Source organism: Cebus imitator, unplaced genomic scaffold, assembly GCF_001604975.1.
Source record: "Cebus imitator isolate Cc_AM_T3 unplaced genomic scaffold, Cebus_imitator-1.0 Scaffold82, whole genome shotgun sequence".
In the NCBI taxonomy this organism is placed as follows: domain Eukaryota; kingdom Metazoa; phylum Chordata; class Mammalia; order Primates; family Cebidae; genus Cebus; species Cebus imitator.
Genome location: NW_016107397.1, coordinates 3,695,736 through 3,710,287, shown reverse-complemented (window position 1 = coordinate 3,710,287; position 14,552 = coordinate 3,695,736). Strand labels below are relative to the sequence as shown.

Sequence of the window (14,552 nt, the reverse complement as noted above, 5' to 3'; positions counted from 1 at the left end):
TGTGGTGGCTCATGCCTGTAATCCCATTACTTTGGGAGGCTGAGGCAGGCAGATCACTTGAGCTCACAAGTTCGAGACAAGCCTGGGCAACATAGCAAAACCTCATCTCTACCCAAAATACAAATAATTAGCTAGGCATGATAGTGTGAGCCTGTAGTCCCGGCTACTCAGGAGGCTGAGGTAGGAGAATCAGCTGAGCCCTGAAGGTCAAGGCTGCAGCGAGCCGAGATCGCACCACTGCACTCCAGCCTCAGCAACCGGAATGAGACCCTGTCTCAACAGCAACAAAAAAGTGCATGAAATGAGAAGCAAACAGGAGCGCAGGTGTTCCTTGGTCCACCGCCTCCTTTGTGAGAATGCAACCTCTGTGCAAAGGGCCAATGTCGCCTGGGCTAGGGACGGTTCTGCCCCCTAGTGTCCACAAACAGAAACAGCATGGCTTGCAGCCTTGGAGGAGAGGCCTCTCTTCCCAGCCTGGTTCTCACTAGGGGAAACTCCTGGAACTTGAAGGACCACAGCAGTACGAAAAGTCAGCCATCTGAGGAGAGGGCGCCGTGTGCGCGTGGAAATTCCACACACCATACTCAGAGGCAGGCAAGCAAGGAAAGGCCTTGGTAGGGAGAGTCAGTAGAAGATTCAATACCACACTGCTGGCTTTTTTTCAGTCTTGCTCTGTTGCCCAGGCTGGAGTGCAGTGGCTTGATCTTGGCTCACTGCAATCTCCCTCTTCTAGGTTCAAGTGATTCTGGTGCCTCAGCCTCCCGATTACCTGGGATTACAGGCATGTGCTGATTTTCGTGCTTTTAAGTAGAGACAGGGTTTTGCCATGTTGGCCAGGCTGTTCTTGAACTCCTGATTTCAAGCAATCTGTTTGCCTCAGCCTCCGAAAGTGCCAGGATTGCAGGCATGAGCCACTGGCCCCAGCCCCACCCATCTGGCTTTCGAGCCTGACTTACATCCTGTGGATTAGAAAGGATTGATGACCAAGTATACATAGTGGCATTGTAGCCTTGCCCAGGAGGAAGCTGGCAGCCAGCACTTGTTCATCTAGAAAGCCCAGGCATTTAGGAAAGAGGTGGAAAGGGGAGCACTGTCTTACAAGTGCTGACAGTCAGAGGGAGTGGGGCTTTGGGACCTGGCAGCAGGTAGGCACTGGGCACCTAAGCTCCCATGCTAGATTCTCAGCTTCTCCAACTTAGGGCCTGGATTACTGTTATTTATGCATAGTGCCTGGCACGTGGTAGATTCTCTCTCCCCCACTTTTTTTTGAGACGGAGTTTCACCCTTGTTGCCCATGGTGGAGTGCAATGGCTTGATCTCAGCTCACTGCAACCTCTGCCTCCCAGGTTCAAGCAATTCTTCTGCCTTAGCCTCCCAAGTAGCTAGGATTACAGGTGCCCATCACCATGCCCGGCTAATTTTTGTATTTTTAGTAGAGAGAGGGTTTCACCATGTTGACCAGGCTGGTCTTGAACTCCTGACCTCAGTCTGCTCACCTCAGCCTCTGAAAGTGCTAGGATTCCAGGTGTGAGCCACTGTGTCTGGCCAATAAAGCATTTTTCCATCTGGGCTCTCCTTTTACATTCACAGCAGTCCAGAATGGTCAACAGGGTCCCAAGATAGAGAGGAGACTTTGATGTGCAGAGAGGAGGCTTTCTTAAAATGACAGGGACTGGGTGTCTTCCCCTGAGACAAGATTGCTTGGAATTTTCTGGACTCTTGGCCCTCAGCTGTTTTGTAAGATTTCCATGTGGGCCTTGCCCTCTGTGCTTTTTCTTTTTGGCTGTGAAGAGGAGGGAAGGCTGGAGAACCTGGCAGCAGGGCTGGCCCTCTGAGCAGTGTGTCCAGGCTCAGGGCATCAGGGTGGCCTCCCGAGAGGAGGTGGCTGAATGGGGAAGGGACAGTGCTGAAGGCTGGAGGCTGCGCAGGCCAGGAGCCTCCTGAGTGTGATGGGACTTGCTGTCCTCCATGGCGCCTCTGCCTGCCCCTCCCTGCCACGTTCTGATAGATAGAAATGCGGGTTGAAGAAAGAACAGGCTTTTCCATCTCTTGAGGGAAAAGTGGGACATGAAAGGCAGACTGGAGCAGGAGGAGGACAGCCTGACCCGAGGACGAGCTGCTCTCCTCTCTGCAGCGCAGCTTTGAGCACAGGGACACGCAGAAGGGCTGGGCTGTCACCTTGCCCAGAACTCTCTGTGGGAGACAAGACCTCTTGAATTGGGAGGTCCCTGGGAAAATGGGTTGGCTCAGGGAAGCTAGCGGGTGCTTGTCATGCCACAACTCCACTTCTCCACCACCACCACCTGCATCTCCTCTCCTGCCCCTCCCTCCCTGTCTCAGCCCTTCCTGTTGTATTTCCCATGACTACCCAGGGAGCAACCAGGGGACTCTGTTCGGCGCCGCTCCCCTGGCACCCGCCAGTCAGCCAAACACCCTCGCAGATGTGGGCAGCTTCCTGGGACCTGGAATGCCAGCTGCAAGTGTTCCTAGCAGGTAGGTACGGACATCAGGCAGTCTGCCTTAGGGCAGGAGAGCTGCCTGAAGTCTGGCCTTGCCCCTCCCAGCCCCACTGGCATCTCCTGGCCACTCTCCGCTCTCCTCCCCTTCCTTGGTCAACCTGGAGAGCAGGGTGGGTTGGGGTCTCCTGGCTCCTCGCTCAGGTTTGCTCGGCCCTGGCACCTGGGCATGACTGCTCTCTCTGTGTTGCAGCCTCTTCGGGATGGCTGGCCAGGTCACCCCGCTCCAGTCTGCCACGACAGGCAGCAACGGTAGCACAGGGCTGGCCTTTGGAGGTGAGTCCTGTCTGTAGAGTTCCAGGGGAGGGGACCTGAGACCAAGAGGAGCCTGGGGACTCTGGACTGGGCGGGAAAGGGAGAGATTAAGAGGAATGCTCAGGCATCACAGGATGAAGCACATGAGAAAAAAAAAAAATAACCATCTCTCTGTCCCGCCACTCCCCATTCCACTTGGGCAGGCTTCACCAACCCTTTCGCAGCCCCCACCACGCAGCCCCCGCTGCCTTCTACCAACCCGTTCCAGCCCAACGGCTTGGCACCAGGTAAGCCTCCAGCACGGTCCCTTGCCCTGACCACCTGAGACTCCCAGGGTGCACACTGCCCTGCAGCCTCTCCCTTAACCCCTTGTCTCATGCTGTCGGGAGAAGCAGACAGCATGGTCCTTCCCCAGCCCACATGGTGCCAGGCCCCCGAGCACGCAGGTCACAGAGCCAGATTTTAGAATTAGAAGCACACAGACAGCTACTCACCGGAGATGGCATTGAAGACTGTTTTAAAGTTGACCAATAGTGGCAATGAATCTCCTCTCTCCAGCCCTCAGCAGTGTCCCTTCAGGCACCCATCCTCAGTCCCTTTTGTGCCCTGAAGCTTAAGCCACCTGAAACGTTCACGTGGTTCCTGGCTTCCATCAGCTCCAGGCTCTTTCACCCTGGCCCTCCCCAGCCTCTGCCGCTCTCCCTGCAGCCTCGTGCTGGCAGAAACCTCACGGCCAGAGAGAGAGGAATAAGAGCGAGCACAGCAGAGCTGTGTGGTGGCCCCGCTGCTGAGGGCTTCATGGCCCTGATTTAATCTTCACAGCAGCCCTAGGAGATGGACTGTCCCCATTTTAGAGATGAGAAAACTGAGACATTGACAGCATTAGAAGTTTGCGCCATTTTTGCAGTTTAGCAGGTAGTGGGAGGCTGGCCCAGTCCTGTACCACGCCCGTTCCTGGAACCACTGTGCCCCATGTGCCCACAGAGCAGGGAGAGGGCAGGGTCGTTTGGTGGTGTGAGAAGCAAAAGAGTTCCATGGCTGGTTAAGGGTATTTCCTCTGGGTACCTCCTGTCAGGGGAAAACTATATCCCATTTTCCCATCTTGGAGGGACTTAGGAAAAACAGTTCTCCAGTCCACCTTCCAGAAGTTTGCCTGAGCCACCTGTCTCTCATTCCATAGGGCCTAGCTTTGGGATGAGCAGTGCTGGACCTGGCTTCCCCCAGGCGATGCCACCCACCGGGGCCTTTGCCAGCTCCTTCCCAGCACCGCTGTTCCCCCCGCAGACCCCGCTGACTCAGCAGCAGAATGGTGAGAGTTGCAGAGGTACAGGCCCCTTTCACCCCATCCCCTCTCTGCATAGAGATCAGTGGTCCCTTTGACCTCATCAGAGCCCTTGCAGTGCTCTTTCTGACCAGCAGGGGGCGGGGACCAGAGAAACACCAGACTCGCCTGGAGAACTACCAGTGCTCGGTTCCTTTACTCCTGAAATTTATTAGCAAGGCCCCCTTGCTGTCCGCCTGCAGGAAAGCAGGCTGGTGTCAGCTGTGTTACTGCTTTTGGCCCCCCAGGCTCTTCCTTCGGGGACTTAGGATCAGCCAAGTTGGGGCAGAGGCCACTGAGCCAGCCAGCTGGGATGTCCACCAACCCCTTCATGGTGAGTGCCTCAGCAGGGGTGCTGTGGTGTGGGGCGTGGGCTTTCCCTCTGGGACAGTCCTTCCAAAAGAGGCTGATGTGAGGTGCCCCCCACCCTGCCCCTTCCTCATGTAAGTCTGTGTTGCAAGCCAGGGCTGAGCTTAGGCCTCAGCTTTTTTTTTTTTTTTTTTTTTTTTTTTTTTTTTTTTTTTGAGACAAGAGTCTCACTCTGTTGCCAGGCTGGAGTACAGTGACACAATCTCGGCCCACTGCAACATCCGCCTCCTAGGTTCAAGTGATTTTCCTGCCTCAGCCTCCTGAGTAGCTGGGATTACATGCGTGCACCACCACACCCAGCTAATTTTTGTATTTTTAGTAGAGACAGGGTTTCACCATGTTGGTCAGGCTGGTCTTGAACACCTGTCCTCATGATCCTCCCCCCTCAGCCTCCCAAAGTGCTGGGATTGCAGGCATGAGCCACTGCATCCGGCCGGTCCTTAGCTCTTTTGGGTAGTGGCATCTCCCATGCCATTCCAGCCCTGCCTTTGGCTCCCTTCTCCCTCCCTTTCCTTTTTTTTTTTTTTTTTTTGACAGTCTTGCTCTGTCTCCCAGGCAACAGTTCAGTGGCCTGATTTTGGCTCATTGCAACCTCCCCCTCCTGGGTTTAGGCAGTTCTCCTGCCTCAGCCTCCTGAGTAGCAGGGACTACAGGTGTGCACCACCACACCCAGCTAATTTTTACATTTTTAGTAGAGATGGGATTTTCCCATGTTGGCCAGGCTGGTCTTGAACTCCTGACCTCAGGTGATCAGCCTGCCTCAGTCTCCCAAAGTGCTGGGATTACAGGTGAGCCACCATCCCTGGCCTCTTCTCTCACACTTTCCCACTGCCCTCAGCACAGCGATTTTTTAAGAGAAAAGACTCCTGGCTGCCTTTCTTCTTGGCTTCCAACTCTTCTCCCCTAACCGGAAAATGTGTTGTTCTTTCTTTCCAGACTGGACCCTCATCCAGCCCATTCGCCTCCAAGCCTCCAACCACCAACCCCTTCTTGTAGCACTGTGTTTTTTAGGGGGCGTCTTCCCTGCCTTCTGGGGTCCCTCTGCTCCCTAGAGCTCTCTTGACCATTTGCCTGTGGGCGTTTCTGTGGGCCTTGGGGATAATGGAGGTGCTAATGCTTTGCTTGGGGCCTGCAGGTGAAAGGTAGCTGCCCTTAGATTCCACAAGGCCTCTGCCCCTCCCTTCTCCCACCCCTACCCAAGCAGGAAGCCCAGGAGGAGTGGGGGCAGGGTCTGGCCTGGAGGAGTGATGGGGGGATTTTTTTCAAAAGATCAGTTAGAGTAGCCCTCCTCCTCCCCTGCCCTCAAAGCACTGTGCTCCCCTGCTCCCAGCCCCGTGGGCAGAAGACGTTGTGGACACAGACTGGCCAGCCTTCCCCTGTGGGAACAGCTCTCCCCTCGGCCCAGCTGTGCTCCTCCTGGACGGGAGCTCAGTGGGGAGGGTGGGGGAAAGACGAGGCACAGTATTGATGGGGCAGTGACCAGACAGTCCTGAGACCCAGAAGGCCTGGGTGGCCCAAGTGCTCTTGGTGGCCCAGCTTGGCCAGCACACCCTTTCCTCCTGCCCCCACCCCTTACTGAAGGGGTCCCCCATTGTTTTGCTTCCCCAGCACCCCTCCCTCATCCTGGGCGCCCGGGATGAGCAGTTTACCTTCGAACTCACCCAGGCCTGGCAGTCCTGTCAAGCACTTTAGTTAGTCGTTGGTGTCATGTTTGGATACCAGTGTTTTATATTTATATATAGAGAAGATTTTCTAATATAGCCTATTATATATAAATAGATCTATCTATATGCACATACATACATATACACACCCAGCCGATCTCCCTCTCCCAGACAGCTCTCGTATGTGGGGAATGGGATGAATCCCCATCTGTGCCTCGACCATCAAAGTCAGAGTTCCATGGCTGGAGGGGGGCAGCCACGTGTCCTGGCCCGCATCAACCCCAGAGCCTGGGTTTTCCAGGGAAAGGCTTTGTGCAATTGCCTGGTCTTTTATGTTTTTCTCCACGTGCCTCCTCTGTCCCCAGATCTCTGCACCAAAGCTCATTGCAGGTAATGTTGGAAAAGAACTGCATTTGAACGAAAGAGAAAATGGCTCTCATGGTTTTGCTTCCGGCCAGTTTGAGGGGCTGCAGGTCAGTCAACATGACAGATCCTTGACCTGGCTCTGCTGGGCTGGACTGCCTGGGCCAGTGAGGTCGCTGCCATTGACCAGAGACAGGGCAGAACCTGTCCCTGTCTGGACCAGAGTCCTGCATTAGCAATGGGAAGAAGCGTGGCAGGAGAGGGGCTGCCACTGCCGGGGACTGGAGTTTGATGTGAGCAGGAGTGCCCTCTGGGGCCGGGGTGGGTGAAGGAGGTTGGTGCCAGTGTGGAAGTGGAAGTAGACCCCTCCTGGGCCTGGGACATATCTCTGCCCCGGGCTCTTTCCACCTGAGGATGTTGTGGCAACAGCCATGGTGCCTGGGCTATTTGTGTGGTGACAAGACAGATCTGGTCAGGGGTGGGTGGCAAATACCTCACCTGGCTGGGCAGAGGCCACCTTGCTGTTTGGCCCAAGGCCAGGAGAGGCCCCTCCCTTTCCACCATTGCCCTGGCCCCATGGCCATTCATTCTTGGGGTTTGGGTCTTCTACGGAATGAGGGCAGCAAGGAGATGTGGGAATTGGGTAATCAGTGTATTTACTTTGCAGATTTTTCAGGAAATACCTCTAGCTGCTGCTATTTGCAGGGCCGGCCTTGGCCTCCCTGTCTTTTCTGAGAATCAGCACCCGGCCTGTCTGTTCCTATTCTTCTCCTAGCCTCTGCCCTCCTTCGGTCTCCTGGGTGGTCCCTGGGTCTCCCACCATACTTCGCTTTCTGGCCTTTGTGTGTTCCAGCTCTTCCCCTTCTCTGCCACCCTAGATTAGTATCTCTGTGTACCTCTACCTCATCCTCTTACCAGTTCTTTCTGCTTAGAGCAGGAGGGAGGGAAGCTGAAATCTGTTGTGGTGTGTTAGGAGGAGCCTTTCTGTTCTTTCCCCCCTGCTTCCGTCAATCTACCCTTATGCCAGGAACACTGAGGTTTGGAACTGAGGCCGAACCGAAGGGCCTGCCCGTTTCCATCACCCATGCTGGCTCCCAGCATCTCCTCGCTGTCTGGGTCCAGTTCCGGGTCCGCCCTGCAGATTCCCTTCCCTCTGTCCCACAAAGACTCCAGCCTGCTCGCTGGCCAGAGCTAGATGGCCAGTCAGAAGTTACACCAGGTCAGCCTGAGGCCCAGGTTTCCCTGAGCACAGGCTGACACTAGGAGCTGCCCTCCTTGGCTGGGGACAGCCCAGCACCTCAAGCTCCAGCCCTCCAATGAGCTGCCTCTCCTGGAGAGTAGCAAAGAATGGAGAAGCCCTGGCCTGATAGGAAAGGTAGAAATCATTGCCCAGTAACTGCAAATTCAAGCCCACCATACATACCACAGGGCTGGAGTGACTCGCCTAGGCTCACACCGGACTTCTGGCCAACTCAGGGACCATGCTCTGCAGACAGCAGTCATCTAGCATGGCCCCAGGTGAGGAAGCAGGAGCCAGCCCCCAGGGGTCTCCACGTTGGAGCTTGCAGGTCAGACCCGCAGGCCAGAGGATGGGAGCAGGGCTAAGGGTAGGGGCTGAATGTGTGGCTCTGTCCCTGCATCGCCTTCCAGAGAGGAGCAAGGGCTCCGACTGGGGAGGGAGGGGCACGCTGGAAGTCTTGTTTCCCCCATGAATCCCCCCAACCCCATGACATTCCTCCATAGGGGCAGAGAACACAGTGACCTGTCCCTAACAGGGATGAAAGGTGGACCCCTCAGGTTGGGAGAGGCAGAGCTGAGATTCTGCCACTTTCTGTCCCTGGGGAGTCACTCAAGTTAACAGAGCTACCGGCTGAAATAAATCTTGTCGGGGTATAGGGCTGCAGAGGGCAGCATGTTGCCAGGGCAACTGATGTAGGCCAGTTGCGTCAGTCCGGGCTTGTCCTGGAACTCAGCGGGCCCAGTCACCAGGCACTGATCACCTGACACTGATCAGCACCCACCCCTGAGGCTTACCCGGCCCTCAGATCCGTGCCTTTCCTACCTGTGCACACCCAGCACCCAAGGTTCAATGACACAGTGGTTTGGAGCTGGATGCTGTCACAGCAGCTGTGATTTTACAAGGAAGGGTGCTGCAGGCAGACTTGGTTGATGAGGACTAGGAAGGGCAAGCTATAAAGAGATCCTCGGGTAGCTTCAAGCTTTGGGGAGTCAAAAAGGCTCCCGGGCTGGGAGTGCAGCAAGGACAGGGGCCCTTCGGTGGCCTGCTCCTTGAGGCAGCAGCAAAACTGGGAGGGGGAGGGGTATGCACGTGATGTCATTTGTGTCCCTGCCCCTTTGTATGTACATCGTGCCTGTATCAAGGCCCTTGGCCACTTGGGGCTATGGCCTTGAACACAGCCCGGTTTTGGTGGCCACTTACAGAGCCACTGCCTCTCCGTGGCTAACATCCACCACTGGGCGGTAGCCAAGCCCCATCCCATGCCCCCCACCACCCCGCACCACCTGAACTTCGAGCCTCTTCTGCACCCCGGTGGGGCTTTGGCTGACCAGGTTCACCTGGAGTAGGCTCTGGGTCCCACCTACCTGCTGACTGGGTGCTGGTTGGTTCCCTACGTCTCCCTCTCAATGTGACCTTGGAAAAGGTGTGCCAGGATCCCAGCTCCATGCACAAAGCACTCGTCTCCTGTATTCCCACACACACAGGGTCCCTTCCCCAGGAGGCAAGAAGCATGGTAGGAAGCCCTGCCCACCCTGCTCAGGCTGCCCTGGCCCTTGGACTAGGTCTGGGTCCTTGCTTCTGTTCTCTTGTGTCTTTGTCCCATCTTGCCCCTTCCCTGGGGGAGCTCCTCCCTGAATGCCATCTTTACTGGGGCTGCACGTTGGTCTCTCTTCCCTGACTCTCAGCTTCCTCCTTTAGGCACCTTACTCACCTTGGGTGATATCCCAGGGTCCTCTAAGATCCTACCAGGTCACCTGCTGGTTTATCCTGTGCACCTTCACCCCCATCCCACTGGGGGTCAGTGGTCCTTGGATCAGAACTGAGTGCAACAATGTCCAATCCCCAGCCCAATCGCAATTTTTCCAAGAAGGAAAGGGTGCCTCCACCAGGAAGTCCACGGTCAGAGCCTTCAGGTGGTCCCAGGGTGGCATTTTTGGGCAGAGCATTTGGTGGTGAGGAGGGGCCCAGAGAAATGGGGTAGTCTGAGGGGGTCTGAGAGATGGCCTCTTCCTCTGAGGTCTCGTTCAGCGGCCATTTGACTGGGTTCCAGCGGGTATGGTCTGTGCACAGGGATTACCCCTTAAGCTTATTCCAAGACACCTATCACCCCAAACCTTCAAGAAACTGAATCTCCAGCTCAGAGATAATCCCATGCAGTGCTCAGTCACGGTGGCTACTAGGGTTACTTGGAAGGGCACAAGACCACTCCTCGATGGGAAGGGGGTACATGAGGGAAGGATACCTATAGACCAAGGTAGGTGCAGCAAGAGCCAGCAGGTTGCACGGAGGCCCCTGCTGCATGGGGGCCCTGCTATGCCACCCTCTAATTGCCCACGCCACCACTGCTGCCACAAATCCAGTCACACTGGCCTCACACTGAGGCTTTCTCGGTTGCCCCGACGTCCCTGCTGCAGTCGGCTAATTTGCAGAGATGCCCCCACGCTCCCTAACCCTATAAAGGCTCAGTCTCGGGGTTGAAGCCTCCTCTCCTGGACTTCCCTACTCAAATTCCAGCACTAGGGCACCTGAGGTTTAGCCTCGTGGAGTGGGGGTTCCGTAGTGGTGGGTCCAGGCCACGGGCAGTAACCACCAGGACACCAGCTATGTGCAGAGCCCGTGCCCCAAACTTCCAGTAGGGAGCCCGGGAGAGACGCTGGGCATCAAGACGGATGGCAGCCTGCCTAGCTGCTGCTCCCAGTCCACAGGGTTCGCCACTTCAGCCCCACCCCTACAGGCCTCTCCCCGCGCCCAGGACGGGAGACACAGCCATCTCTACCCTTCCTGTGGCTACTTTATTGCCTTCGAGCCTGGATGAAGCCCGCAGGCGGTGGCCCCGGAGCGAGCCCGGAGTCCCAATAGGCCGCCGTGCCCCTCAGCCCGTCGCTGCCCTGGGCCTGCCTGGCCGACGTCCGGTTCTGCGGCCACTTGCGCACAGACCGGCCGCGTCCCGAGTATTCCGAGAGTGAGCAGAAGCTGTGTTCCGAGCGCGGCCTCAGCACAGCCTGAGCCCGGCGGGCGCGTGCACTACCAGCAAGTGCGCAGATGCACGCCAGCGCCGCGTATCGCCCTCTACACCCGCGATAGCAGCTGTGCGTAGCGGCAGCCAGCGAGGCGGAGGAGCAGGCGTGGTACAACGCCCAGCTCGAGGCACTAGGCGCCGCCAGTGAGGCCCGAGCCCCGGGCTGCCGGAGGCCCCGGGGGGCTTGTGGCTGTGGTTTCTCCATGGCTCGCCCCTCCTCCGGGTCACCGAAAGTTCAAACATTAAAGGATTTGCAGGTTTAGAGTTCTCCCGGCATAGGCCAGGCGCCGTGGCTCACATCTGTAATCTCAGCACTTTGGGAGGCCGAGGCGGGCGTATCGCCTGAGGTCAAGAGTTGAAGACCAGCCTGGCCAACATGGCGAATCCCAGTCTCTACTAAAAATACAAAAATTAACCGGGCGTGGTGGCAGGCGCCTGTAATCCCAGCTACTCGGGAGGCTGAGGCGGGAGATTTGTTTGAAAAGGGCAAGCGGAGGTTGCAATGAGCCAAGATCGCGCCACTGGACTCCTGGCTAACAGCCGGATCCTCGCTCCATTCCAGGTGGTCTGGCTCCTGACGCTGTGGCCCAAGTTGCTCGGGGCGGGGCGGGGGGGGGGGACCCAGGGCCTGAGTAGCGGCTACCGCCTGTGCTTGGGCTCCGCGGCAGAGGCTCCCTGGATGCCCCGCACCTGCCCCTGCTCAGTGAGCGCTGCTGCGGCCACGGGGATTGTCTTCTTCCTGGAGCTCGGCTGCTCGGCCGCTCCCGGGGAGCTGTGGCTGCAGGAGCCCGACACGCGGCGATGGCCCAAAGCATTCACGAGACCATCCTGGTGGCCATGAAGTGACTCCGGAGCGGTGGAGTCGCCGACAGAGCTGATGAGTCAATGCCCAGAGACCATGCGAGCAGCGCTTTCAGACTCCCTGTCTACCATCCCTGAGACCTCGGCTTTTTCGGCCTAGTCAAGTGGCCTGAGCCATTGGGGGTGTCTGGGAGAGGGAACCCAGCAAGCAGTCCTGAAGATCTTGGCAAAGCTGGGAGGGGCAACCTTGTACCCCAAGGGGGCTACATAACCAAGGATGTGGGTAGTGACTACAAGCCCATAGGAACTATCCCTACAAGTCCGAGTTGGGGAGTTTGGACCCAGGCCCAGGGGCACCCATCATGGTGTGGGGGGTGGCTGGGGATGGGTGGGGGTTCAGCACTGCTCCTGCCCCCCTTGGAGCTGGCTGGGGAGTTAAGTGTGCATCAAGTTTGCAGCTCCGGAGAGCCTGGGAACACGCACCACCAGGCTGGAGCCCCTGACAGCTGCCTCAGTTACGTGGACCTGGACCTGGTCCCTTCTCTGGGGGCACTCTGCCTGCACAGCTACACGGGCATTGAATTCTAGAGCTCCTGGGAGGCACCAGTGAGGAGACCTGAGACCTGGGTATCTCTCTCCTACTGACTGATGGCGAGGGTTGATGGAAAGATGGGAGGGAAGGGCATTGTAATGTCCCCCCTAACCCCCCATCATGGGAGGGGCTCTAAGGCCCAGATGCCACCTAGGACATGTGACCGGCAGGGCAACAAGCTGGGGCCTCTGCCCTCTCTGTCCCTTCCAGCTGTGGCTCCTAAGTCTTGAGTAGGAGGTTCTCCAAGAAGTTGGGACTATTTTTTGGGAGAAAATTCTAGAACCCATCCCTGCCCAAACCACTGAAACGACACACTTCTGGGCTTTCTCAGCTGAAGCCCTGGTCCTCTCTGTTTCCCTGCAGAGTTGGTGCAAGAATCTGGAGTCTGAGGTCGGCTGTGGCAGGGCTGCCTTCCACCAATGATGACATTCACGTGTACTGTCACCCTCCCCCACACACCTGCAGTGCGTTCTTTGGTCTCCTTTGAGCCAAACAACTACCCCAACCCAGCCAAGAACTGAACTCCCAAGGCCCCAGCACAAGAGGTGTGGGAGTGCCAGAGATCTTACTGCTAGTGCACCCTAAAAGTGAGTTGCCCCTACTTCCCCGCCTGGCAGAGTTTATGACTCCTTGCTTCCTATACAATCAGCCCTGCAATGCCATGCAGACCACCCACCCACTCATTAAAGGGGCTCTGGCCGGTCAGCCCAGAAACAACTTAGGTCATGGATACCCCTGCCCTCCACCTAACACAGCAGGGGGCGGCCTGCAGTGGGACAGAAAGAGACCCCATTCCTGCTTCTATGCCTTCCTCTGCCCCAGCCACACGGAGCCTGTTTTGCAAACCAACACTTTTATTGTCAACACAACCAGCCCACCCTGCTCCAAGAAGGCTATGAACAATGGGTGTCTGGGGTCTGTGGGAGGGAGGGGTCAGCACTGTGAAAACGGCTGGGACCACCTCAGGGGCTGGGTAGGTCAGAGGCAGGGTCTGGGGGGCCAGCAGCGGGTGTGGCAGCCGCGGAGGAGCTGGGCCTGGGCTCCCCCTGGCTCATCTGCAGCAGGCCAGTGAGAGCTATCAGCTCTGGCCCACTGAGCAAGGCGGTGGAGCGGCCTGGGGAGGGTGACAGGCTGGGGAAGACCCAGGGGGACATTATGGGGGGTGGCGGCAGCAGCTTCAGGGAGCCCATCACCTGAGGAGAGAGAATGGGACGTGTTTCTTGCCAGGCCCGCCTGGAGGCTGGGGTGAGGCCAGGGAGGGGAAAGGGCTCTCACCTGCTGGGGGGCCTCGGAAAGGTACAGGGGGACGCGCTGTCCCTGGGGCAGCAGAGGGTCTGAGAAGAAGATGTCTTCACAGCACATCACCGGGAACCCTGGGGAGGAGACACCACTAGGGTGGCGGGCTAGGGGCTCCCACCCCTGGACGCTGCTTCCCGGAGGAGTTGGGGCAGCCTTGCACCCAGGCGGACTGAGGGAGGTACCTGCATCTGGGTGCGCCTGCTGTCCATTCTGAGGCCCTGTGGCAAGGGCCACGGGCCGGGGACCCCTGCCCGAGGCTGCCTCATACAGTGGCCAGAACGAGGGGTGACATAGCGTCCGGCCTGAGAAGGAGGCTCCTGAGCTACAGTTGGCCCCCTGGTGGGAGAACAGAGCACTAGAGCCTCAGGCCACCGCAAGGTGTCCCTGTGTGCCCCAGCCAGCCCCACAGGTTTCCCCCAACTCACCCACACCAGCCGAGGCCCTGCTTTGGCTTCGTACTTGGGGTCCCAGGGTGCTAGAGGAGTCATCCTCGAGGGGGCCTCCTCCCAGGTCATCTGAGGGGGAAGGGGAACTGGAGGGACACTTGGGGATTACAACAGGCTCAGAGTCAGTGAGAGAGGCTCTTGGGGGCAGTAGAGGCAGCAGGGCCAGTCCTACCTGGGGCTCCGAGGGGCTGCTCAGTGGCCGGACCTGGCGGATGGCGGGGCAGCAGCAGCTGCTCTCTCTGGGTCCAGGAATGTCTGCGGGATGGGGGCTGTGGGCTGGAGGGGCAGGGACTGAAGCTGCAGCCACCCTGCCCCCACACACATTCCCCTGTAGCCCAAGGGTGCCTGGTGCAAGGGAGGCCGACAGACCCAATCTTCAGCAGGGACAATGGAGACGCCTCCGTAGAGCGCGGGCGAAGGCATGGAGGCCCCAGTCGCTGTCCCCCCCCCGTGGCTCCGACCAAGCCCCTCACCTGTCCCGTGGGGGTGTCCCCAGCTCCCTGGGAGCGTCCGCTCCTGAGCTCCAGGCCTCACCCTGGTCCCTGCTCGCGGTGGGGCCTGGTCCCTCGGGCGCCTCTTCCGGGCCCGCGCCCCACCGCCGTGGCGACCAGGGCAACATGCCGTGTCCCCGCCGCCTGTCCCGCTCAGCCTCCCTCCCGGCGTGGCG

General features: G+C 58.1%; 2 protein-coding genes across 3 annotated transcripts in view; one reads left to right on the top strand and one right to left on the bottom strand.

Moving 5' to 3' along the window:
- The window catches only part of AGFG2 (ArfGAP with FG repeats 2), a 28,900-nt gene extending 22,345 nt beyond the window's left edge, over positions 1-6,555 (top strand). Inside the window, exons 7-12 of one of the 2 annotated variants that reach the window (XM_017533596.2) lie at positions 2,373-2,493; positions 2,710-2,792; positions 2,975-3,058; positions 3,952-4,080; positions 4,341-4,426; positions 5,398-6,555. In XM_017533596.2, coding sequence (XP_017389085.1) covers positions 2,373-2,493; positions 2,710-2,792; positions 2,975-3,058; positions 3,952-4,080; positions 4,341-4,426; positions 5,398-5,457 — 563 coding nt within the window. In that variant the 3' untranslated portion in view covers positions 5,458-6,555. The remainder of the gene's footprint in view (positions 1-2,372; positions 2,494-2,709; positions 2,793-2,974; positions 3,059-3,951; positions 4,081-4,340; positions 4,427-5,397) is intronic. The other variant, XM_037740303.1, reaches the window with a different exon arrangement.
- A 6,421-nt stretch (positions 6,556-12,976) lies between these two features.
- On the bottom strand, positions 12,977-14,409 carry LOC108307993 (histone deacetylase complex subunit SAP25-like). Its single transcript, XM_017533592.2, has 5 exons — positions 14,058-14,409; positions 13,865-13,971; positions 13,622-13,775; positions 13,416-13,513; positions 12,977-13,333 (listed from the first exon to the last, which is right to left on the bottom strand). The coding sequence occupies exons 2-5, from the start codon at positions 13,952-13,954 to the stop codon at positions 13,103-13,105; spliced, it is 573 nt and encodes a 190-aa protein (XP_017389081.1). The 5' UTR covers positions 13,955-13,971; positions 14,058-14,409; the 3' UTR covers positions 12,977-13,102.
- Between the last annotated feature and the right edge of the window lie 143 nt (positions 14,410-14,552).

What these genes read in the sequence shown, in the direction of transcription:
- LOC108307993 (XM_017533592.2), bottom strand. Translation starts at nt 13,954, where the DNA reads ATGACCTGGGAGGAGGCCCCCTCGAGGATGACTCCTCTAGCACCCTGG. An exon ending in CAGGGCCTCGGCTGGTGTGG is followed by an intron (nt 13,776 to 13,864) that starts GTGAGTTGGGGG and finishes TTCTCCCACCAG; the next exon opens with GGGGCCAACTGTAGCTCAGG. An exon ending in TTTCCGAGGCCCCCCAGCAG is followed by an intron (nt 13,334 to 13,415) that starts GTGAGAGCCCTT and finishes CTCTCTCCTCAG; the next exon opens with GTGATGGGCTCCCTGAAGCT.